Source organism: Capsicum annuum, chromosome 5 (assembly GCF_002878395.1).
Source record: "Capsicum annuum cultivar UCD-10X-F1 chromosome 5, UCD10Xv1.1, whole genome shotgun sequence".
Classification (NCBI taxonomy): domain Eukaryota; kingdom Viridiplantae; phylum Streptophyta; class Magnoliopsida; order Solanales; family Solanaceae; genus Capsicum; species Capsicum annuum.
The window spans coordinates 1,045,714-1,072,087 of NC_061115.1; the positions used below are offsets into that span (position 1 = coordinate 1,045,714).

A 26,374-nucleotide genomic window follows, 5' to 3' on the forward strand; every position below is an offset into this window, starting at 1 on the left:
CGAGTAACTGATAAAGTTGTTGCTATGCGACCAGGAGATCACGAATTCAAGTTGTGGATATTGTTTGCCAGGGGAGTAGGGAAGTGTTCGAGTAACTTATAAAATTGTTGAAGTCACAAATTCAAGCTGTGGATATTGTTTGCCAGGGGAGTTTTCGAGTAACTGATAAAGTTGCTGCTATGCGACCAGGAGGTGACAAATTCAAACCATGGATATTATCAGCCATGGGTGTCTTCGAGTAACTGATAAAGTTGTTGGTATGCGACCAGGAGGTCACGGATTCAAGTTGTGGATATTGTTTGTCAGGGGAGTAGGGAAGTGTTTGAGTAACAGATAAAATGGTTGAGGTCACAAATTCAAGCTGAGGATATGGGTATTGTTTGCCAGGGGAGTCTTCGAGTAATGGATAAAGTTACTGTTATGCGACCAGGAGGTCACAGATTCAAGCTGTGAGAATAGCTTCTTGCAGAAATGCAAGGTTGGCTCGCAAAATAGAACCTTGCACATAGCGAGAGCCTTAGTATACCGAGTTGTTCTATTGTTTACCAAGAAAAAAGACGATCCTTCCTCACATCCCCCTACATAACGTCAACTTTTACAACCAATACCGACATATCCAGTGTACTCCTACAAAGTACAGTCTGGCGTGGATAGAGTGTACACAGTCCGTACCCACCTCAAAGATGAGGTTAGACAATGAATACCACTTAAAAACAAATGTAAATATATTTAAACATGAACAAACTTGCTACAACAATGAATTGCAAACCACCAAAAGAGAATTCTTGATCCAATCCATTTGTTTAGGCATCAAAATGACAAATTCAAAATACATGTGACAAATATCGATGGCCGTATGTGAACAACAAAGCCTTGAAAACAATACCGGGGGAACCAAAGCAGGTCCTCGGTGGCATAGTCGAGTTGCATGCAAGCTGAACTGAATACAGATTGATGGCAAACCCCAAATGTTATATTCCTTTTGTATAGGTTACAACATAATGTATACACCCTTTAATTAACAAAATACATGACTCCAATGAACACAAACTCAAGAGATACACTGATCAAATCAAAGAATCAACCTGGCTGCCGACTTTCAACCGAAAAAAACAAACAAACTTCAAGCAGGCATTCACATAATCGGAAAAATAAAACTACCGAGAGCTATGGTCATCGAGAGAAGCAGACGTTAAAATGCTTTGCTAAATACACAATCCAGGCAATATGTACCTATAAAAGTAGGTTGCACTGGCAAAAAACATGGAAATGAATGTCGAGAACTGCAAGAAGGAGAGATATCGAGAGGCCATTTTGGTTTCCGATGATGCAGGGTCTAGAAGAGATCGACTTTCCTTTTGTGCATATCTTGTTTCCATTTAGGCAACTTGTAGAATGCTTCCTTTTGCATACCAAGTACAGACAAAAATTCCTCATCCGAAAGATAGGCCTGTAAGAAAGAATCAGAAAACAACGATGGAGCACATGGAAGTTGAGATATAAAAGTAGGTACAATACATAACGGACACTCGAACTTGGCCTCTGCTGGGAAGTGAACGCTCCAATTTTGAGTATGCACATCCAACACCTCAACTCGTCTCCACTGTGTCAGTCGAACACTCCAACTTCCAAAATGATTATCTAGAAACTTCCAAAATTTAGGTTTCATGTCTTTGTTGGGTGTCCACGAGGCACAATGGGGACGAGTTGGAGTGTTTAGTTGTCAGTTGAGACCAAGTTGAGTGTTTGTTTATGTATTAAACCTTAAAATTGCTAAGTTGCTCGGACTTTTCACTTTCGATGCCGCACCCGTGTCAGATTCTCCATAAATACACTAGTTTTGGTGAATCCGACACGCACCCATTGAGATTTTTGAAGAGTCCGAGCAACATGGCTTAAAAGTATTCAGTATTTATTGTATTACCAAAAAGATTTTTTGGCTTCTGATTTGACTGATTTTATCGAATTGTTAGAATCATTTGCTATGCAATATATACTAGTATCAAAAGGAACAGTTACATCATGAGGAATGCCAAAAAAAGGTTGAGCTACAAACCTCTCTCCGCTTGAAATCAATCCCGGTGACAGGGTTGACAGATTTAGCCTTGAGCTGTTCATAACTAAATATAGCTTGTCCACTTTCATTTCCACCCTCGTCCTGCTCCAGTTCTGGCTTCGGTTCTGATCCATTAATCTCAGCTGGCTCAACTATCTCCTTAGGCTCTGAAGCTTTTTCAGAATCTTGGACCTCAGCAGTAGAAAGATCACTTTCTGCTTTGGTGGGAACGTAAACATCGTGTTATGTCAAACTACTCCGAGAACTGAACTTAAAGGTGAATGGAAGTAGAATGATTCGATTTTGCATAGAAACTGTCAAATTTCACTTTTCATGCAGCTATTATTTCCCTCAATAATCTTAATTGATAGCATAAGCATATTAACTTGCTATCATAATATAATACATGCATAAATCAAACCATCGACATAATTTATGCTTGATTGCACAAGCACTTAAATTATGAATTAAGGGATCATTTCGCAGCTGGTTAGAATTATGCAGGTATTAGTAATATATGTATTAGCTTGCAGGTTTCTAAACCGCAAACCAAAAGTCATATTAATTTTATACATGAACTTATTTATTTCCTAACTAGCTACCAAAACGTTATATAACTTATACAGAAAAGGATACATGAATAAGTTTCTTCTTTACTAGCTACAAATGACCCCTAAAAGCTAAAGTTGCTTGGACTCTCCAAAAATGTTGCCGCACCCGTGTTGGATCCTTCAAAAATACACTATTTTTGGAGGATCCGACACACCCCCGCAGACATTTTTGACGAGTCCGAGCAACTTAGCGGCTAAAAGCACAAGATTTAAGGGGAAAAAGATTTTGAAGTCGGCACAAGATCTGTTAATAAAATAATCGCAAGACTCACAAATGAAAAAGGCACCAAAAGCTAATAGCAAGAGGAAGAGAAATAATATTATTATACCAGCAGGGCCAGAGTCTACTGATCGGACAGGAGAGCTTCTGCTTGACCGAACAGGTGAGCTTCTGTTTGATTGGACAGGAGAACCACTCTCACTCGACTGCTTTTTCTCAGCCGTAAGAACACCGGATAATGCAGCTATTGCAGCTGCTCTTTGTGAAGCCGAACTTGCTCCAGCAGGCCTTGGTGCAGAACTAGATTTTGGAGGAGACGGGGAACTGAAAGCGGAGTTCAAAGCAGCTAAGGCCGAAGCCCTTTGGGTTGGCCCACCTGACCCATTTGACCTTTGCTGATTCTGAAATATAGAGCACGCTGTTAGCACATTGGAAATTTTTCGAACATCTGAGAAATATATGCTAAATTGGTCTATGAAAGGTATCATCAATTACACGATTAACAGATTTCAGTAGTCTTAAAATGACAGAAATGAAAGAACATTTGCAAATACGAAATAAATTGAGAATAAACAAATCCATTCTTGCTTTGACGAAATCAAGAAATTACCTCTGAAGCATGACCAACCCCAAAGAGTAGCATAACCTTCTTCTGGAATGAGTTTCCATGGGCCTGGTTATTAACGCAGAGGTTAGTTTCTTTCGAGCGGGGAAAGCAACGTGCAATAAGCGATGCGATAAATATGTTACAAAAACAAATATCATGAAATACCAAAATTGCAGTTAAAATATCTATGTAATAATTCACCCCAAGGAAAGTAACTTTGTCTTCAACATTGAGGACGAAGACGCTTCAACTTGTTTGTTCAATCCCCACTTCAAAGCTTTTGAGAGAGATCCTCTTTAAGAGAGATCATTCAGTATCTTGCTAAGTTGCACGGACTCTTCGTTTTTGATGCCGCACTCGTGTCGGATTCTCCAAAAATACACTGTTTTTGGAGAATCCAACAAACACCTGTTAACATTCTTGAAGAGTCCGAGCAAGATTCTCCAAACACCTGTTAACATTCTTGAAGAGTCCAAGCAACATAGGTATCTTGTACACGACGGATTAAGATAAGTGCAAGGTTTTGATTTACAGATCATGAACAGGTATTCGGATGTGTTTGTAAGTTTGTCACTAGCCCTTGTCAAAAGAATACATACAAACACCGTTAAAAGGTCTAGTCATCATCAAAATTTGAACTATTTTAGAGTGAGAGGAAGGAGTTTATCGAAATGGTAACTAAGTTTATAAATACAATACTATATAAGCTATCGATTCTACGTAAAATCACTTCTCTCCCCATCCTCTACGAAATCATGAAAGAAATATATAAATAAAGTATGACTAATGGAACTCTTCTATGACATCAAGAATAGTGTCTACGACTTCATGCTAGAAGGTCTCATAATGACATATCATACAAGCGGTTTAGTTTCGTACACTGGCTTTTGCAGGATCCCACGAGAAGAATGTTGTAAAGAAGCAAGGCTCATTTCCTTCTGTGACTTTATAGAGTGAAACATTTGGTGATAATCCTTCCAAAGATGCAGCCATCTCTACGTATTTCTGTAATCATATTAATGGATTAAAACGTAAACTAGAAAGCATGCTTACATAATTGTAAATGCCTATTATAGCCTTGAATATTACCTGTCCAATGTCAAAAGCGCTCTGCTTTTCTTTGGAGTCCGCTGATTGACCAACCCAAACAAACACTTCAGCGTGTGTGTCGAGTAGTAAAACATCCTCGGTCAATAAATCATCTTGAGCGAAGTTGTAGATTTCTTCGACCTATTAAGTGAGCAGAGAACAAATTAAGAAAAACAATAAAGGAGCTGAGCATAAATTGAGAGATTTTAGCTTTTTACTATAGGACATTACCTCAAATTTTCCTGGACATCAATGTGATAACATGGAAATCATTAAAAAAAACATCAGCCAATGAAAATAATACTTACTGCAAATAAAAAATCGTATTTATTATAGGATAATGTATGTACCTTTATTAATTGAATAAGCAAACAAGTGGGGATCCCTGGAGACTTCTGGAGTCACTTTCTTGCTGGTATAACTTTGTTTCCCTCCGAGAGCAAACCAGAAAGCTGAGCTCTCTGTTCCTTCTTTAGTGTGTTTCACCGTCACTCCTGGCTGAAGTTGGATAAAAAATCTAACTACATCAGTCCACGACGCATATCGGTTGGGGGCATCTTCTTCACAATTGCAGATGCGTATGTCAATATGCATGTCGATACTTCCATCACATAACCGATAAGGAGCACAAAACAAAGCTATGATATGTGCTATAAGTTAGAAATCATAAAGTCTGAGCTTATTATCCTAGAAGGGAACTTCAGTCTTTTGTGCTTGCGAAGAAAAGTCATCGGAAAGAAGAATTAGATTGAGATTTGAGGTTGGCAGGAGCGCAGGATTTCACTTTCTTGATTATTTCACTATTCGTTCAAGGTAAAAACGAAAAGCTGAAAAACTAGTCAAAACCAATGAAGACAAAAAGTCTCCATACAATCATTTCTAGCCATAATGCTGTATACTTTGTTAAAAGTTCCACCACCGAGGTTGTACATCTTAAGGGACACAGGCTATCCTTGCATTTGTTATATATTAAATAGTTACTCAGTCACGACTCACGATGATACTATATCGCAACTTGATCACTGCAATTTGATCAAAGTAGGTCTATAAAATTTCACTGTATCATCTCTCAAGTAGTGCATTTAAGATGGTTTAGCTTTCTTCCAAAGTGCATTTTAAATAGTTACAAGGCATCAAAGTTAAAAGACATTTTACGCGTATCTTAAATTGCAGTGTGATGCGTGATAGTAAAATGCGTAAATGTCACTGTATCACATTTTACGCATACAAAGACATTTATTTATGACAATTGAACCAGGTTTTGCTAAAAAATGAATGCACCTTTCATCAAGCACAAACATAACGATACCATCATACAAGCACAACTAGTCATACAAGGTGAATAAGATCATCATAAGATTTTGACAAACCAAGCAGTTTTAATAGAAGATTTCCCGCTGGGCCATTACATAAACTTGCCAAGAAACGGTTACTATAATTTAAAACAGGATGAAAATGGTGTCATTTTCCCACGCTAGCACTCAAATAATGGGAAATGACAGAGAACAACAAGCAACTTTTAGCGTAAAAAACTCACTCATTCACTGTAGACATTTATATACTTAATTATTATTGACGCTATATCAAGAGGAACTCTCATAAACTCGGCTGGGATCTGCCCGAGAAAAAAGAAATTTCAATTCCCCTCCAAGTCTCTGAATATTCAAAATGAAACCTTGAGCAATTTCTCCCAGGAGTATTTAAAAGATTGGGTTCTTCTAGTTATAAAGAGAATAACGCGAAAAACAAGGTGAGATAAGTTTTTCCAGGTTCAATAAACATCTCACCTTCAAGAATTCTGCAACCTTTGCTGCTAATTGTTGCTGCTCGTAAGAACTCTGGTTACCATGCCAACTGAATAATGAAGAGCCAGATTGCAGGAGAAAACACTCATTAGAGTTCAGTGAACTTGGCACCTGACAGAGTTTAAACACAGAAAAAAAAAACAAGAAATAAGCAATCCCAGAAGAAAATTTTATTTTCACAATTTTATAATAATTTGTATACAATGAGAATCGTAACTTTAACGAATCATGGAATATAGTCATCGACAAGCCAGTCAAGTTGCCTGAATTAAAATTAATGAGTTCTCATCACTACCAACGTTATTAAGTATAATCCAATGATATCATAACTGCAAAAAATATACATATATTCAGTTTGATGTTTGTAAAGAGTCCTTTGTTCTAGTCTGGAGACTTATACGTCCATGTATGTATCGTTCTGGCACTACTGTTCCCTTTATGGATTATAACAAAAAGACTTTACATCCAAAAGAACAACTGTGAGATCAAGAGAACCTCTAGTTGTAGAAAATCCTCAATTTGCATCGAAAGCATTATTTAGTATTGAAACAAAATAAGCTCGAATACAACGGGATGGGTACTGGGGACTCACACCACAGATCAACTAGTTTGGGATTGAATCATTTGATTAAAAACACGTTGAGCTTTATCCAGGTATCTAGCAGGCCAAAAGAAGTCTTTAAAAATTTCATATCAGAATATATTGTAAAACCATTTCCATAAAGGAGCATATTAGCACTCAGGTTTTCGTCTCCCAAACTTGATCACTACAACTGTAATGCATGCAAAGGACACGTTTGACAAAAAGCAAAAGAACATATAACACTATATAAGGCAGTAGAAAGCCCATGACTGAGCCAGCAGACGGAATAGAGATTGAAGTTTCAGTAGAAGAGGTGTTAGCACTGGAAGAAAGATTCTATCAACTTGGAGAGTAGCTACTCAGCTCTAAAAAACAGGTTGACATGACAAACTAGAGGAGTGATTTTAACGGCAGAAAATCTTAGAAAGCCGAAGGTTTTTTGCATCAGTTGGTGTTACATGTGCAAGGAAGTGGGCAAAGACGTCGATCATCTTCTACTACATTGCGGGCTAACTATGAGGTTATGGTAGGATATGTTAAGGTGGTTTGGCACTCCATGGGCAATGCCAAAAACTGAAAGATTAGATATTCAGTTGGAAGAACGGGAGAAGGTGGAGAAGACGAAGGGCTTGTAACGTGGTTCCACTCATGTTAATTTGAGTAGTTTGGAGAGCTTTTGAAGGAGTAGAGTCGAGTTTCTCACGGTTCAGGAGTTGAGTAGTCTACGTTTCCTTATTTTCTTTTGGTACAAACTGAGATTCCATAGTTGTAGAGTTGATAGGGAGGAGTTCGTAGAGAATCATATTTGTTTGTAGATCCTTTATCTTTTGGTATTCCCTTGTCTACGGCCAGTTTGGTCTGGTTAATTAATGAGAATATATTTACTTGATCAAAAAAAAAATATGAACAACAGAAACAGTACATAGGAGAACAGGTACCGTACGAACAAAGGATATTATCTGCTTCGAATACTATAATAATCTAATCTGCAACTTTAGTAGACAAAAAAAAAAACTGAATGTCCATAAGCTTACAGCATCGACTTGAACCGCTTTGTTATTATGCACAGAAGTTCCAGATAACCGAATAAGTGCAACTGAATCGGCACTATAGGTTTCATCATTCAAGCCTTTGTCAGCAATATAGTTTTTGTAGCCAGAGCTCAAACCACCCTGTGGAAAATCGAAATCATCAGGGCTATTAACGGTGTAAATCAAGGACTGTAGAAACAGAAGCAGCCTGTATTATGATGTATGAAGAGGTACCTTAAGAACCAACATGGGCTGGAAGATTGCAACAAACTGTGGAGGTTCTTTCCCTTGAAACACCCGACCCTGGACAACGTTAAACGTCGAATTAAAATCTCACCAACTTTTGACAGAAGATAACCAATATGTGACAAGTAATACCAGCACAGGTCTTCCTTTAAGCGAATTGCACATTGTCGTGGCCAATCGAGCAGCCATGTTTTGGTCCTCCTGTATCAAAACAGGTAACTTTATAAGATATGAGAATCATTTACACACTTGAAGTTCTTAGATGTACCATTACATTTTTTTGGTTTCATTTCCTTTTTTTCACCAGGTACAGAAGGACTAGGTCACAAGCAAGTTAAGACGAAACGGAAACTATAACTCTAAGATGCATGGCATATATCAAGTTAATGATCAAATAAAAATTATGGAGAAAAAGATGTGTGGACCCTTGATTTGCAGTGACGATCCGCATTACCTCAATACTATCCTTTCCGATCCACCAACATAGATAGTAATCGTCTCTTCTTTCATGAGAGTGGTAGTTGTAGAGAACCACATAACAATCTCCACTGTAAAATTTACCAATATCTTCTTTTGGGACAGGTGTCTTTGCACTACCATTGATGCACCATACCTAATAACAATCATGTTTTTAGTGGATAAATCGACACGTATTATTGAAGAAATGGAAACAAGGGTGCTGATCTGACCTCTAATTTTCCACCCTCTTCAAGCAATGGAGGCACTTCCTCGATTACAGGAGCACTTTTGCTGGCACCTTTGACGCCAGCACCTTGTTGCTTCAACAAAGCTGTAAAGATGCAATAACTTAGAACTGACGGCAACAAACGACATTACAATTCTACACAAGTTAAGAATAAATATACCTGCCACTTTTCCTCTCCCCTCTTCAGGGGCAGGGGCAGATCCTGATGGCCAAGAATCGAAGTTGGATTTGAATGAATGGGTTTCATAACCTTGGATAACCCGGGTTACACGTGTTGCCCTGGGTCTATTTTGAGAGACAAGATATTCCTGGGGATATCACAAGCCATTTAGCCACAAGAAATCATATCAAGTAACTAACATGCGGATTAAAAAAATTCTACCTCTGCAGTTTGAATAGCAGCCTTCCTCTCCTCCAGTTGAGTTACACGGCCAACCCAAACAAAGACCTCAGCACCACAATCCAAAAGATAGCATTTATTGTTTTCCAAGCTAGACTTTGAAAGTTCACCATCTACAGGACTGACTTGACCATCAGTGATACTGCAAAAAGAGGAAACAATCAACGTCAGCACCAACACCAACAAAAGGTTGATATACAAAATTTAGCAATGATGAAACAGCAAGCATAAGGGTGAGAAATAGTTCACATGGAAATTAGAAAACACGAGAATTAAATTAGACCATTTCAAGCGTAAAGATCTTCTACCACGAAGAAGTCAAGTTGAGCAGTTCAAGGTCAATCACGGATGTTAAATATTTTTGACATGCAGCATCATAAACCACAGATACAACCTTGACACTAATAATACATAAGTCTACTATGTGAAGTAAAGCAGAACCATACAATTGTTCCTGAGAAGCACACTGAAATTATTACTAGTTCGGAGATGCAATTTACTACTAAGAAGAAAAGAGCATGTGCTTATGGAATGATTTTGCTGGACAGCTAGATGAAGTTTTTGTCCGGACCTACAAAAAGTTGTAATGAAGGACTACTGATCCACCAAACTTAATCTAAACAGAATATTCCTTCTCCTCACATAAGGCGGGCATACTCTCTTTCTTCTCTCTTAATCACAACAAAGTATACAGCCTTTCTTTAAAAGGAAAAGGTAACTTCACACTTCAACTAGAGGATTTATCTTCTTCATCAAAAGCTAAGTTGCTCGGTGTCGGGTGTGGGTGTCCAATACAGGTGCGGATGTAGAGGTCGGATCGTTCATGATCAAAATTTTACGATTCGGGGATAGGGATCTATATATAGATTCTGGTGCAGGGATTCGGCTAGAATAATTAAAACATCTAAAAATAGAGTTATAGAACCAAAATTATGAAATATATTATGTGGAAAATTTGAGGACAAAATATTGATACGAGGAGAATCCTAGAAGAAGATAAAAGGAAAACGAGAGACATAGAAATCTATGTATACAATCCATTTTCTTAAACTTCACCTTAGCTTTTGTTTGATTACCGAAATTATTGAATCGGTCTGGAATTTCTCCGTCGATTTTGGTCAAAGTCACCCAAACTCGGCAGATCCCACACCCATGTAGTGTCGACATGGGTGCAGCGCCGAAAGTGAAGAGTCCGAGCAACTTAGATCAAAAGAGTTCTTCAGAATCAAGCTATGTCTTAGCCTAAAATCTCAACCAGAAAAGTTCAGAAGCTTCTAAATTTGTTTTTCTCATGCTATAATTCAGTTAAGAGTGTTGACCCTTGGGTCTAACCTTACAGCAATTTATGGGGTACAGTATCTTATAAAATATTGGAGGAATCTGGAGAAAGAAGATGAATAGACTTACTTTCAAGAAACTACCTAATGGCTAATTCGGATTAGTTCAGTAAGTCTAGGATCCAATTTCTGCTAAGTAATGAGTGGCTAAAGCCATAGTTCACTCAAGGAACTCAAAAGTTTTCCTTTTTTTGATAACCATTGTTTCAGGACACGACTGAGCGCAACTCAACTAATTTCACAGAGTAGCTGCTACCTCCAATAGCACAAGTGCCGGGTAACTCTATCCTAGGCTTGAGCATATGGAAAGAAATCACCTAGTGCGTTTACTTCTGTTGGGATTTGAACTTGAGATCTCATAGATCTTGCCTCACCTCAATGACCACTAGGCACACCTTTGAGTGCAAAAAATGAAGTTGTCCTCCGACTCCCAAACATAATGGGAAACCAAGTTGTCAACATGAATTACTTAAGAAGTAACAATTGAGTCACCGACCTAATAACAAATATAAGATAGCAGAAGGCAACAATACCTGTAAAGTTTAGGAGGTGTCTTCTCGGGAACAATATCATCTTCAGTAATAACCTTTTTACTAATTGGAGCAAATCCACCAAACAAAACCCAGAATGAACCAGAATCAGACTCGGCTTGCAAATTTCCATCATCTGAGATGTACAATGAAAAGGTATGAAGGAGTAGTCACAAAATTTAGAGAAGTAATTAAAAGAGTGACATGCTGCACTAGACATCATATATGGATAGACATAGCATTGACTCAATTCAACCCAATCTGCATGGTGTTAACATCATGACAACAGATCACTCCCCCTTTAGCTTACTAAGCTCAAATATTTGTTCCACCTATTAGTTGAATTCAAATGACTCCCTCCCACAATATAGATTAACAAAGACAAAAAAAAAATTATTCTCTCCCACAAACAGCACTCGTGTAAAATTTTTTTCGCCAAATTTAGCAATCAAATCTGTTGCACATTTCGAAACATTTTATTCATTATTCTCATGAATCAATGGAGAACTCTACAATTTTGAAACTTTCCAGCCGAAGTTTTAAGAAGAATATCTAGGAACACTTTTTTTTAATAATGGAAAAGAGTATCAAGGTAAGTATCTAGGAACACATTCAACATACCAACAATTGCAACATCACACGTCCCCTCATGATATTTTTCCTTCAAAAACTGAATAACTTCTAATGCTTTGGCCCTTTCTTGGATATTAGAGTTTGCACCATTGAACTGATAAATCTTGTCTTTAGTGTCCAGAATGAACACATCATCATGATTTAGAGAGGACCGGGAGAACGGAACCTGACAACATTTTCAGCTTAGTTATAATCAATTCAACCACAATTGAAATAAACTACATAAGTTCCGGACGATCTCACTCATAAGTTGCAAAGATGTACCTGCTTCATCCTGACGACTCGTTTACCCTTGCAAATATACAGCCTTGTTTCAAATTCTTCCTCCTCTGGTTTTTTGAACCCAGATGCAACACCACCCTCCAGAGGTATAATACATGGCTTAAAGTATGACAAAAATTTGTCAGTTTCGTGACCTTGGACTTCTCGATGTTGTACTGCTCGCCCTCCAAGGACCACATCAAGCTCCACCGTTTTGATAGCCGCAGTTCCAGCTTCATCCTAACAAAGCATCCAATTTATGAAAAACGGAAAAATAACACAAGTTAAATCTATAGGAAGAATGAAACTGAGTTCTTACCTGACTAGTATCCTTTCCAAGCCAGAAGTGTATATCGTACAAATAAGCACCGCCCTTTCCTGAAGTTGTCTGAAATTAAAATGCAAATATTCCAGGATTATCATTATATCACCGCCCATCAATGAACTCACTAAGCATTATGTTTTCTGTAAAGATAGTACAGGAATCAAATAAACCAAAAACTTTTATATCAATATGTACCTGCAAGATGATGTATGAATCACCCGAGTAAAATTTACCATGCTCGGATTTTGGCAAAGGAACTGGTTGGAAATCCTCGATTCGCCAAATCTCAGTCCCTCTAAATAACGTTAAGTTGAAAACTAAACTTCAAAATTTCCTAGCAGACAAGTTACGATATAAATAATTAAAGATAAATTACAGGAACAAGTAAACAGTCGACCGTAACTAAACACCTTCCAGCTTCCTGTACATAAAACCATCAAATAGTACGAATTCAAGAAATACCAACGAAACCAAACTTTAGGTAAGGATACACTCTTTGACCTGCACCCTGAAACGCAAGATCCAAAGTTTTCACGGAGCTCGACATTGTGCAAAGTCCTCCTTGTTACCACTTCTTTCAACAATGAAAACTGGAATGCTGAAGGCCCTAACCTCACTTATCTCAATATACTGACAAAAACAACTGTAAAATGGAAATGGAAGTCAAGTATTAGTGGAATATAGTCCAAATGGATAAACGCAACAAAATTAGGAAATTAATTGACGTTTACAGTAGCACAGCAGAACAAAATCTTCATAAGAACATATATATGGGAACAAATCAATCTTCAAACAGAGAGTTCTTCACATATGAAGCCATGTATTACACAACTTATTTAGAAGCTAGAACTCATACTACTACAACAACTACTTCTACTACTACGCGTCAATCCCGGAGAAGTTGGAATCAGCTTTATGAATCCTCACCGACCAAGTTTTTCCCCATTTAAGCTCAAATCATGTCATCACCATACCAAAAGAATAAAAGAGAAAAATAAATTAAATATAAATAAATATATGATAAGGTAAAAATACTCCAAAAAAAAAGCAATAAGCTCAAAATCAACATATTCACAAGACTAAAACCTTTTCTCAACTAGTAGAGATCTTTAGCTCCCATTATAACCTATCATTAGCTAAATCTGCATCGATTCCAAGAAACTGCAAGGCTTTAGAGACAATTTCCTTCCATGCGAATTTAGATCTAGCTCATCCCCTTGAAATAAAAAATTCTCTTTCTCCATTCGTTGGCATTCGACCACTTCTTAGTATAGCATGGTGAGTCATTCTACTTCAACCTCTCCAAAAAAACATCCATAGCTCTACAGGAATACTAATATGCCCACAAGCTTTTCAAGTCCTCAAATTTCTCATGGCATCATTTACCCCGGTCGGCCTAGTTCTACAAATGTAACTCAAGTTTCTATCGTGCAGGAATGCATGGAGGTCCAAAATGTTATTCGTTCGAATTGAACAAGTAATCAAAATAGCCTCTCTATCTCTCCTTTCCCTATCTCCTATCAACACTTGGTGTGAATCATCTTTAATACATCTCACCTGGTTTAAATCCTTATCCTTCTTATCTATCAGTCGTGCTAGTTTGAACATGTCTTTCTCCCCTTCTCATGTCCCTAACTATTGGTACAAGCCATCTTGATCTTCCCCTCGAGCTTTACTAAAAGCCTTCTTAGTTTTCCTTTAGCTCTCTTGTATTCTTCAAAAGCTCCTCCGTCTTCTGCTGTTGGCAACTTCCTATAGAACTCCCTGTTAGAAATAATTCTACCAGTAAATCCTATCACCATTGTTAATTTGCTACAAATTCCAAACGATTGAGAAACCAGTAAAAGCTATACAACAAACATCCTCAATTCACATATCTTCCCTCTATGCTCACTGAACCTATGTTGCTCGGACTCTTCAAAAATGTCAACAGATGTGCCTCGGATCCTTCAAAAACAGTGTATTTTTGAAGGATCCGACACGGGTGTGGCAACATTTTTAGAGTGTCCAAGCAACTTAGCACTGAACCATCTGCCCTCAGAATGAACAAAGAATTGAGGCGGCAGAGAAGCATGTGCTTATTAACTGAACTGCCTTATCTTCCAACCTACGCAGCTACTGGTATGCCTCAATCCCTAAATAAGCTGGGATCAGCTACATGAATCCTCAATAGCCATTCATTTCATTAATAAACTCAATAATCCGTTGATTAAAATCTAAATTCCTCATAGATAATCGTACACCAGAAAGTAATGATCTTACGTAAGATCACCTGATAGTCGAACATACTCATCCAAAATTCAAACATTTTAACCAAAAAAAAAGTCTATCATTCTCCAAAACCTCATTTGAAAAATTTAAACAAAGATTTCATCTTTAATCAATAGAATGAACAGATCAAACAAACGTCTGCATATCAATTAATCAGATTCCTGAAAAACAAATATCCTCAAATTTACATATCTTTCTCTATGTTCATTGAACCATCTATCCTCAGAACGAGAAGACGCGTCAAGGGAGCAGAGAAGTATTGTCACGTCAGCAACATTCCGTGCTTTGTAACTGAACTGTCTAATATCTGAATCTAAGCAACAACTACTACGCCTTAATCCGCTTCAATCCCCAGCTACGTTGGGATCAGCTACATGAATCCTCAATAGCCAATCATTTCTTTTATAAACTCAATACTCCGTTCGTTAACATCTAAATTAGGGGTCCACTGAACTAAAAAGACCCATGGTAAAGAAAAGGGCAGCCCGGTGCACTAAAGCTCCCGCTATGCACAAGGTACGAGGACGAGCCCCACCACAAGGGTGTATTGTATGCAGCCTTACCTTGCATTTCTGCCAGAGGCTGTTTCCAAGGCTTGAACCCGTGATCTAAATTCCTCAAAGATAATGGAACTCCAAAATCACACCTAATAATTGAACATATTCAAATATTTTAACCCAAAAAAGTCAGACGATCATTTTCCAAAACCCCTTTTCTTTTTCTTTGATGACTCTGGTGTCCAAAAATAGTTTCACGCACCTCGAGATGCCTGCCACCTCCCACCTGCAGCTGGTGCAGTCGGTACCAAGTAACTCCGCCCACCAAGGCTAGGACAGATGGGAAGAAATCACCTAGTGTTTAACCCCATTTGACAAATTTAAACAAAGAGTTCATCTTTAATCACCCAATACAATCAACAGATCAAACAAAAATCAGCTTATCACTTAATCGAAAGTTCTTCGTCACCTCATAAACTAAACTAAAAAACAGATCTTTACACCTCCAATTATACAATACCAACATGAATATTATCAACAAAATGGCAATCCAACAAAACAACAACATTAAAAATAAACACATCACATCAATTCAATTCACAAAAACAAGATCTTTACTCATCAGATTATACAAAAACAGCATGCATATTGTCACAAAATAACAATCCAACAAAACAACAACACCGAAAATAAACACACAACATCAATTCAATTCACAAAATCAAGATCTTTATTGATCAAACTATACAAAAATAACATGCATATTATGAAAACTGACAATCCAACAAATAACAACACGAAAAAATAAACACATCACATCAATTAATCAAAACACCTCAATACATCAAAAACTAAACTAAAAATCAGATCTTTCCACCTCAAATTATTCAAAAACAACATGAAAATCATCACAAAATGACAATCCAACAAAACAACAACACCAAAATCAAGCAACAATCCGCTTATCAACTAATCAAAAACTCCAGAATACCTCAAAAACTAAACTTAAAAAACAGATCTTTATACCTCAGATTATTCAGAAACAACAAGAATATTATCAAAAAATGACAATCCAACAAAACAACTACACCAAAAAAAAATACATCACATCAATTCAATACACAAAATCAGCTTATGAATTAATCAAAACTCCTCAATACCTCATAGACTAAACTAAAAAACAGATCTTTATACCTCAGATTATACAAACACAACATGAATATTATGAAAAATGACAATCCGACAAAACAATACCACATCACATCAATTCAATACACAAAATCAGCTTATCGATTAATCAAAACTCCTCAATACCTCAAAAAATAAACTAAAAAGCAGATCTTTATACCTCAGAAACAACATGAATATTATGAAAAATGACAATCCAACAAAACAATAACACATCACATCAATTAATCAAAACTCCTCAACACCTCAAAACTGAACTTAAGAACAGATCTTTACTCATCAAACTATCCAAAAGCAACATGAATATTATGAAAAATGACAATCCAACCAAACAATAACACATCACATCAATCAATCAAAACTCCTCAACCCCTCAAAACTGAACTTGAGAACAGATCTTTACTCATCAAACTATCCAAAAGCAACATGAATATTATGAAAAATAATAATCCAACGTAACAATAACACATCACATCAATTCAATATACAAAATCAGCTTATCGATTAATCAAAACTCCTCAACACCTCAAAAACTAAACTAAAGAACAGATCTTTACTCATCAAATTATCCAAAAAACAACATGAATATTATGACAAAATGACAATCCAACCAACCAAACAATTCAATTCAATTCACAAAATCAAGATCTATGCAAAACCCCAAATGATCAAAAAAAACCATCAAAATGATTACCAAAAACACACCTATCTTCCTCCTCTACAGAGAGATCTAAGCAGCCAAATTCTCCCTCCACAGAGAAGAACAACCAAAAGGGTATTCAAGAAACAATAGAAAAACCAAAAGGGTGTTATGCAAAGCTGGCAAAAGGAAGGAAGGGGGTACACCAAAAAGGAAGTTGAATAATTGAAGTAATGGGGTTTCAAGATTGTATATTTTGGCCCTCCCCTTTTACTCCTTTTTTTTTTTTCCTTTTCTTTGTGGGCTTTTGAGATTTGTAATTGGCTGGAAAATGATTGTTTTAGTAATAAAAAAATGAAATCTTTTTTGACTTTTTTTTTCTTTATACAGAAAGACAGTATGTATATGGAAATCAAGAATCAAGAACAACAAATGTATTTATATATAGAGAGAGAGAGAGTATGGAACAAGAAGATATGAAAATGATGAAAAAAATTTGGTCTTTTGAGGGAGAGAGAGAAAGACAGGTGAACGAGGTGGCACCAGCCATGCTGGTTTTTTCTTCAGCTTTTCCATGTACTTTTGGATCGGATGGGATTAGGAGGTCACGAGTTTGCGTCGTAGAAACACCTTTTTGTAAGAATATTGTGTAAGGTTCGATATAATGGATCTTAGGGGTTCGATCTGACTAGGAGGTCACGAGTTTACGCCGTAGAAATAACTTCTTGTAAGAATATTGTGTAAGGTTCGATATAACGGATCTTTGAGGTCCGATGTGATTATGAGGTCACTACTTTACGTCATAGAAACAACTTTTTGTAAGAATATTGTGTGAGACTCGATATAATGGATCTTTGGGGTCCGATCTGACTAAGAGGTCACGAGTTTACGCCGAAAAAACAGCTTTTTGTAAGAATATTGTGTGAGGCTCGATATAATGGATCTTTGGGGTCCGATCTGACTAGGAGGTGATGAGTTTACGCCATAAAAACAACTTCTTATAAGAATATTGTGTAAGGTTTGATATAACGGATCTTTGGGGTCCGATGTGATTAGGAGGTCACTAGTTTACGCCGTAGAAACAGCTTTTTGTAAGAATATTGTGTAAGGTTCGATATAATGGATCTTTGGGGTCCGATCTGATTAGGAGGTCACGAGTTTACGCTGTAGAAACAGCTTTTTGTAAGAATATTGTGTAAGGCTCGATATAATGGATCTTTGGGGTTCAATTTGACTAGGAGGTCATGAGTTTGCGCCGTATAAATAACTTCTTATAAGAATATTAGGTAAGGTTCGATATAACGGATCTTTGGGGTCCGATGTGATTATGAGGTGACTAGTTTACGTCGTAGAAACAACTTTTTGAAAGAATATTGTATAAGGCTGGATATAATGGATCTTTGGGGTCTGATCTGACTAGGAGGTCACGAGTTTACGTCGTAGAAATAACTTCTTATAAGAATGTTGTTTAAGATTCGATATAACGAATCTTTGGGGTCTGATCTGTCTAGGAGGTGACGAGTTTACATCGTAAAAACAACTTCTTGTAAGAACGTTGTGTAAGGCTTGATATGATGGATCTTTGGGGTCCGATCGGACTAGAAGGTCACGAGTTTACGTAGTAGAGACAACTTCTTATAAGAATATTGTGTAAGGCTCGATATAACGGACCTTTGTGATTTGATTCGTTCTGAATGTAACGTATAGCAGAAGATTAAATGTAACGACTTGTGCTTTTTGAAAAGGATTTGGTTTAGTGGTAAAATATTGTGTAAGGCTCGATATAACAGATCTTTGTGATTCGGTTTGTTCTGAATATAACATAGAGCGGGAGGTTTAGTGTATCGAATTTTATTTTTTGTGGGGTCTGATGGGCGGTTTGATTTAGTGGTAAAATATTATGTGAGGCTCGATATAACGGACCTTTGTGATTCGGTTCATTCTGAATATAATGTAGAAAGGGAGATTTAATGTACCGAGTTATGTTTTTCGTGGGATTTGATGGGTAGTTTGATTTAGTGGTAATATATTGTGTAAGGCTCGATATAACGGATCTTCGTGATTCTGTTCTTTCTGAATATAACGTATAGCGGGAGATTTAGTATATCGAATTGTGCTTTTTGTAAGGTTTGATGAGTGGTTTGGTTTAGTGGTAAAGTAGTTTTCGTGGAGCTTATAGGTTCATTTATTTGAGTCTTAAAAACTATTACTAATGGTTGTGTCATGATTAAGAGGTCACGGGTTTGAGTCGTAGAAACAACTTCTTGTAAAAACATTGTGTAAGGCTCGATAAAACCAACCTTTGTGATTCGATTTTTTTTATGAATATAATGTATAGCGAAAGGTTTGGCGTATCGAATTGTGCTTTTTGTAGGGTTTGATGGACGGTTTTGGTTTAGTGGTAAAGTGATTTTCGTGGAGCTTATAGGTTCATTTATTCGAGTCGTAAAAGTTGTTACTAATGGTTGTGTCATGAGCAGGAGATCACGGGTTTGTATCGTAGAAATTGCTTTTCGTAAGAATATTGTGTAAGACTCGATATAACGGACCTTTGTGGTTCGATTCGTTCTGAATGTAACGTAGAGCGGGAGATTTACACCATTCCAATGAATGTAGAGACGACAGAAAGGGATCATGGGCTTCCTTAATATGGTCTTGGGTAATCGAAAGTAAAGTTAGACGAAAAGTTCGTTTAACTTAGTATTAGAGTCAGGTCACATCGATAACATATGGATGACGTCTGACGGCTTCTAGAGGATCTTCTCGCGCGCTCAGCTATGCATTTGACTAAAAGTATTAATTAATCTCGGGGTCATCCAATCTGTTATTTATACTAAAATGACGCAATCAGTTATCCATATAAATGTGTCGATATTTAATCGCATAGAATATTCCAATCCATTAGATAAATTTATATGTTTTATCCAGCACATTAAATGACTCTGACTGTCGGTAAGTTTTTATTCCGTACGCATTACATCCCTTTGGCACGCGGTCTTTTCTTGGACCACAAATCCTGAAAGAGATTTTTCGAGCAATGATAAAATTCGTCTATACAATCAATAATTAATACTTGTGTCATCGTAGATCGTCTACACTATATCTCATCAAGGTGCAGTCCTTTTTAAATCTCGTATGAAATGGAATACATCATACATCAATCACACTTTTTGAAAATAAAGTTGACGTTCGAATAAACTCTTGTACACATCTCATCATATTCACGCTATCTGTCATTTTCTTGAGTATAACTGTATGAGTACTAGATAATTATATTCATCAAAGCTTATACACGAGAACGATTTTTTGCAAAAAAAGATTTTATTTTATTTTAAAATAAAAATGTTCTTGTCAAAAATTATATTCAACGTTGTGAAGTAAAATGCAATTTCAAATTTTCTTTAGTCAACAAAAAAAAAATTAAGACTAATAAACATTAAAAGATATAATGGTTAGGCATGATTTATAGAAAACATTTCAAATGAGGGGAAAAAATCCAAAATTTCTTTATTATTATAAATTCAAGAATTATAATTTCTTTATTAAAATCAATTTAAATTTCCAAAATTTTCTTTTAGTCTCTTTTAAAACAAGTAAATATAAAGAACACAACAACAACAAACCCAGTGTATTCCCACTTAGTGGGGTGTGGGGGGTAAGATGTACGCAGTTCATACCTCTACCTCTGATGAAGTAGAAAGGCTGTTTCCGAAAGACCCCCGGCTCAAGGCACAAGATATCACACAAACACATAGTAAAGCACAGAAGTAGATGACATAACATAAATACGGCACCCATAAGGAATATAAAACAGCGGAAAGCAGAGGAAAGCACACAGATTCGTAATAAGCATGGAACACAAATAAAAAGATACTTTATTAAAAAGGAAAAACATAGATTCAATAATTATACAAAAATCTAAAATTAAAACTTCAGATTCTTATAATATATTTTGAAATTTATAACAGCATATTTAATATCACCTCATAAGTGGAGTTGAGGATGTATATATGCTAACTTTATCTCTATCTTCATAAAGTTATTTCCGATAAACCTTCGATTGAAACAGATAATTTTTAAAATAATTTGGTAAAAAATATTAAGCAAAAGATTATAAATATGAAAAAAAAAAAAAAGACAGAAAAACATGGTTGGTTTATGTCTTTTTCTTTTTTCTTTTTTTAAAATAAAATAAAATAGGAACTCTATCAATGTCATATAATATATGCTTTTTCTTCACTCCCAAAAAAAAAAAAAAATTGGTCCTCCACATGATGTTTCATGTGAATTTTGATATGTCAATATTAATGTTTGGTACTTTATTTTCTTTTTTTTATTTTTGTATAGTTGGATTGGAACCAAATTGCATAATATTAGAAAACAATATTTCTAACATCTCAAAATATTTTAATAATTATTTTATAGCTTGAACTGGATATTCAAATTATATAATTGTTCAAATGGATATCAAATTTATTGTATTTATAATTTTGAATTAAAATTTTAAGTTTATAATTTTTTGCGTTCAAGAAAAGTAATTTTTTGAATTCTGGATAAATAATTTATGTAATATTAATTAAATTTACTGGCGAAAAGACGTTAGAAAAAACATTTATTCATCATAAGTCGTGAAAGATTTTCAAATAAATTCATGATATTTAGACTATTTCATTTATTATTTTAATGTTTTTTTTAATTTGACTACTCAAATTTTCTCACATATAATAAAAATTAAAGTGAAATATAATACTATATACTTTTTGATAAAAATTGTTTGGAAAGACACCTTAGAGTGGGCCAAAAACAGTGGTCGGTTTCCATTAACGAATATTCAACCGACTTTTGTCCTTTGGTCATCTTTTTTTTTGGACTGCGTTTGATATCCGTATTGAAGTCTCGGGTAATTTGAATTTTTATGATGTTCGATATTCGTATTGAAGTCTCGATTAATTTAAATTTTTATGATGTTCGATATTTATATTGAAGCCTCGATTAATTTGAATCAACGGTGTTTGGTATCTACATTGAAATCTCGATTAATTTAGATCGATGGTGTTCGATATCCGTATTGAAGTGTCGACTAATTTTGACCGACGGTGTTCGATATCCACATTGAAGTCTCGACTAATTTGGACCGATGATGTTCGATATCCGCATTGAAGTCTCGATTAATTTAGATTGACGGTGTTCGATATCCGCATTGAAGTCTCGAGTAATTTAATTTTGTATGATGTTCGATATTCTCGATTAATTTAAATTTTTATGATGTTCGATATTCATATTGAAGCCTCGACTAATTTGAATCGACGGTGTTTGGTATCTACATTGAAGTCTCGATTAATTTGAACCGATGGTGTTTGATATCCGCAATGAAGTCTCGACTAATTTGGACCGACGGTGTTAGATATTCACATTGAAGTTTCGACTAATTTGGACCGACGGTATTCGATATCCGCATTGAAGTCTCGACTAATTTGGATCGACGGTGTTCGATATCCGCATTGAAGTCTCGACTAATTTGGATTGATGGTGTTCGATATCCGCATTGAAGTCTAGACTAATTAGAATCGGCGATATTCGGTATCTGTATTAGAGTCTCAACTAATTTGGGTCGCACATTGTATGACCTATTCTAAATGTGATATTTCCAATAAAATTTTTCTCAATAGACAGAATTCAAACTCGAGATCTCTAGTTAATGGTACATGGATTTTGGCCATCGTTTTTCGACAATGTTCGATATCAACATTAGAGCCTCGGCTAATTTGAATCACCCATTGTACGGCCTATTCTGAATGTGAAGTTTTCAATAAGATTTTCTGCATACATAAAATCACGCATTGAAATTTTTGAAAAATAATTTTAAAAGAAGTTGTTGAAGTTAAACAATGAAATTATTAAACACAAGTATGGTAAAAAATAAAGAATTTTTTTCTTTTCTTATGATTTTGGTTACTATCGATGAGACTTGGGAATTTATTTTGAAGCAATATCGTGTTGATGTAAAAAAAAAGATAATATTAAAAAAAATCAAAATATAAAGAAAAAAATATATAAAAGTAAGCTAAGATGAGATTTAACATTAATTATATATACATAAACAGTAATTTTAATTTTATATATATAATATAATAGTCATTTTTAATCTTAAAAGGTGGTATACTACTCTAACATTAAAGTAAATTCTTTTAAGTAAATTCAAAGTAAAGTACACTGAATTTAACTTGAAATTAAAATTTGAACTATTAAAAGTGGAGCTTACATTAAAATTTAAAATTAAAGATTTACTTTAATAAATAAATTACTTTGACTAAACTTTTTTCAATCATTCCAACTAGTCAAATTAAAACTTTTTACCCGTAAACCTTTCACTAATCACAAAGGTATAAAAAAGTGATTTTTTTAATCAAAATAATTCATTTTTTAAAATTAATTCATGAAAGTAATATGTTTTTTAAAAACTTTATAAAACTAGTATAAACGTTGTTGATAGTAATATATTAGGTTTTAAGAAAATTAATGGACCATTAGACGACGTCAAAGTAGGAATCGTTGCTGAAAGTAACGTTTTTGGCTTAAAACATTACCAACGGTAACGAGACTCTGCAACTCTGCCACATCAAACTCTGTGATTCCTACTTTAACGTCATCTAATGGTCCGTTAATTTTTTTTAAAAAAAATTATACGTTACTGCCAACAACGTTTATACTAGTTTTGTAAAGTTTTCAAAAACATATTACTTTAATGAATTAATTTAAAAAATGATTTATTTTGATCAAAACTTCTCAGAAAGTTACATTTTCTTGAATTATTTTCATTGTATAGTTTAAGAAAAATGTTAAAAGTAAGCAAATTATGAATTTTATTAAGTAATATATGTTAAGATATTAATGATTAATGAAAGAGAATAAAAAGAAAGCACTATGAATTGTGGTCGGATGATTCAAATTTTTCTTTATTTCTGATTAAATGCTTCGAATTCGAGCTTTTGTAAACAAAAAAAAGTTATGTTGATAATATCGATCCCCAAAACAAGTCCTAAATGTGCGAAATCGAAATTAATCCAGCCACAATATGAATACCAGACACTAAATTTTTTTATTTTTGTAAATTTATGCTATTCGAATTCAAATTAATTAAACCAATAAAATTTTAAATATCAAATGACTAAAAGAATATATTATCCTAAGATTTAAATACTAAACATTTTTACACCAATAAGTCAAATATAGACAATTATCTTCATAATATTTTAAAATATTAATTAAAAATTTAAGATAACTCTCACAATTTTTTCATATATGATTAGGCATTTAAATAATATAATATTTCCAAATGAAATGGACGGCTTGGCCGGTTATTGTAGACCATAGATTAATGAAAATGACATTTAATTTTATATTAATAAAAATTAATTAAAGTGAATATAAAAATTAACATCCACGTGTAAATTATTTAGTGAAACTTTTAGTTTAAGATTGAATTTAAATTGTTATAACAAAATTAATTAGTGCCACTTGTGATTTTTTGACATTAAAAAAAATGAAATATAAATAATACATTTACCAAATTCTGTAGTACGTGTGGGCATATTAGGAGAGAAAAATAATTAAAAAAGAGGAAATTAGGGATAGGCTGTGTGCATTGTCATTCGTGGTGGATGAGATGAGAAAGACGAGATTAAAATGGTTCGGACATGTAAAAAAAAAGATGCACCTATGGGCTAATAAGGTGGTTTGAGGCGTCGTCAGTGGCGGAGCTAGAAATTTGACGAATAGTATGCATATTTTTTTTTTCAGTTGCGTTAATGGTGTACAAAATTAAACACACACTCATAATAGCTAACATATAGCCTATATACACAACATAATTTTTCGACGAACGTTGTGCACCTGACCACCCTTTGATATAGCCAGAGGCGGAGCTAGCCTCCTTTAGGGAACCCCCTTCGACATAAAAATATACTATTTATACACGATTAAAATTATTTTTTATGTGATTATAGTAGGTGTTGAATCCTTCGACTAAATTTTCTTTTAATATTGATCCTCCTGAGTTGAAATCCTGGCTCTACCTCTGGATATAGTGGAGTCATTGTGAAGACTAGTGTAGCGGTCCCTAACTTTTATGGAAGCTGAGACCCCTCCGTGGTTTTAGACTGGTTAGTCGCGATGGCTCCGCCCATAAGCGTTGCCCTATGGTGGAAACGAGGGGAGGCAGAAAAAGTATTTAAAGAACTGATTAGACAAGTCATGACATACTAGCAACTTATCGATGACATAATTCCAGATAGAAAAATATAGAGATCGAGAATAAGAGTAGGAAGTCAAACGCTGTTGAATTTTCTTGTAAGTATTGCTAGTCGATCTATATTACATGTTGTTTTCTTCTTTTCGAGTATCATAGTATTGTTGTTCATTTTATTCTCTTCTTCATCGTCTTCAACATGACTTTTTCACGTCTATACTTGTTTTACATACTCGATTTTTAATATTCTTTATTAGAGTTGACGTCTTAACCTTCGCAAGATAGGAATAAGACTGTATACCCACAAAACGTTTAAGATTTAATTTAATCTAAATTTTGACAAAAAAATAATCAAATTATTTCTTTTGGAAAAACTAAAATAAAATCTTATTTATCTATATTTTTTTTTCCCCAAAAAAGCTGGCGCAATAAGGGAACAAAATATGGACTTTATTTTTTTTATATTTTTTCAGTATTGGTTGCCAAGAAAGACTTTATTATGGCATGCTTCTTTTATTGCCCCAAAAAGGCAGTAATAAAAGATAATAAAGCAATTGGGGACCCCCACCCCCACGTACACCCTACCCTACCCCACCCACCCCACCCCCACCTCTTTGCCTATTTTTAGTTTATTGCTCAATTTTCGATATCAGTATTGGAGTCTTGAATCTCGATCTTGAACTCGTGTTGTGTAAAGTTCGTTAAACATGATATAATGGATTCTCACTACGATGTCTTTATAGACATGTTCTATTGAAAACTGGCTTGTCGAAAAACGTTTTGGAGGACGTTTCGTTGAAAATTTCATATTTATGATGACGTTCTGACAAGAAGGCCGTTCATTAGAAAATCATGTCTTTTAGTCACTTCGTCACTCGTACATGAGACTTCTAGTTTGAGGTGAAGGAGTCTTATGCATCTCATCGCGTATACTCCCTTTGCCTTTTTTTTTTTTAGTTTATTACTCGATTTCCGGTATCAGTATTGGAGTCTTGAAACTTGATTTCGAATTCGTGTTGTGTAAAGTTCGTTAAACATGATATAATGGATTCTCACTACGACGTCTTTATAGACACGTTCTATTGAAAAC

At 35.1% G+C, this 26,374-nt stretch overlaps 1 protein-coding gene across 3 annotated transcripts; it reads right to left on the minus strand.

The window, feature by feature from the left end:
- Positions 1 to 859: 859 nt before the first annotated feature.
- On the minus strand, positions 860 to 17,517 carry LOC107870039 (villin-2). 3 transcript variants are annotated; one of them, XM_016716431.2, is made up of 23 exons: positions 17,102 to 17,517; positions 12,932 to 13,083; positions 12,636 to 12,735; positions 12,435 to 12,503; positions 12,119 to 12,355; positions 11,843 to 12,020; positions 11,225 to 11,357; positions 9,337 to 9,496; positions 9,115 to 9,262; positions 8,938 to 9,038; positions 8,703 to 8,861; positions 8,381 to 8,449; positions 8,237 to 8,305; positions 8,006 to 8,143; positions 6,371 to 6,499; positions 4,934 to 5,081; positions 4,815 to 4,825; positions 4,584 to 4,724; positions 4,374 to 4,499; positions 3,498 to 3,560; positions 2,997 to 3,288; positions 2,057 to 2,274; positions 860 to 1,450 (listed from the first exon to the last, which is right to left on the minus strand). In XM_016716431.2, the coding sequence occupies exons 2-23, from the start codon at positions 12,985 to 12,987 to the stop codon at positions 1,337 to 1,339; spliced, it is 2,859 nt and encodes a 952-aa protein (XP_016571917.1). In that variant the 5' UTR covers positions 12,988 to 13,083; positions 17,102 to 17,517; the 3' UTR covers positions 860 to 1,336. The 3 variants fall into 3 exon arrangements, with proteins under 3 accessions (XP_016571917.1, XP_016571918.1, XP_016571919.1); XM_016716432.2 differs by having other exon boundaries at positions 17,091 to 17,517; XM_016716433.2 differs by having other exon boundaries at positions 2,057 to 2,271; positions 17,102 to 17,515.
- Between the last annotated feature and the right edge of the window lie 8,857 nt (positions 17,518 to 26,374).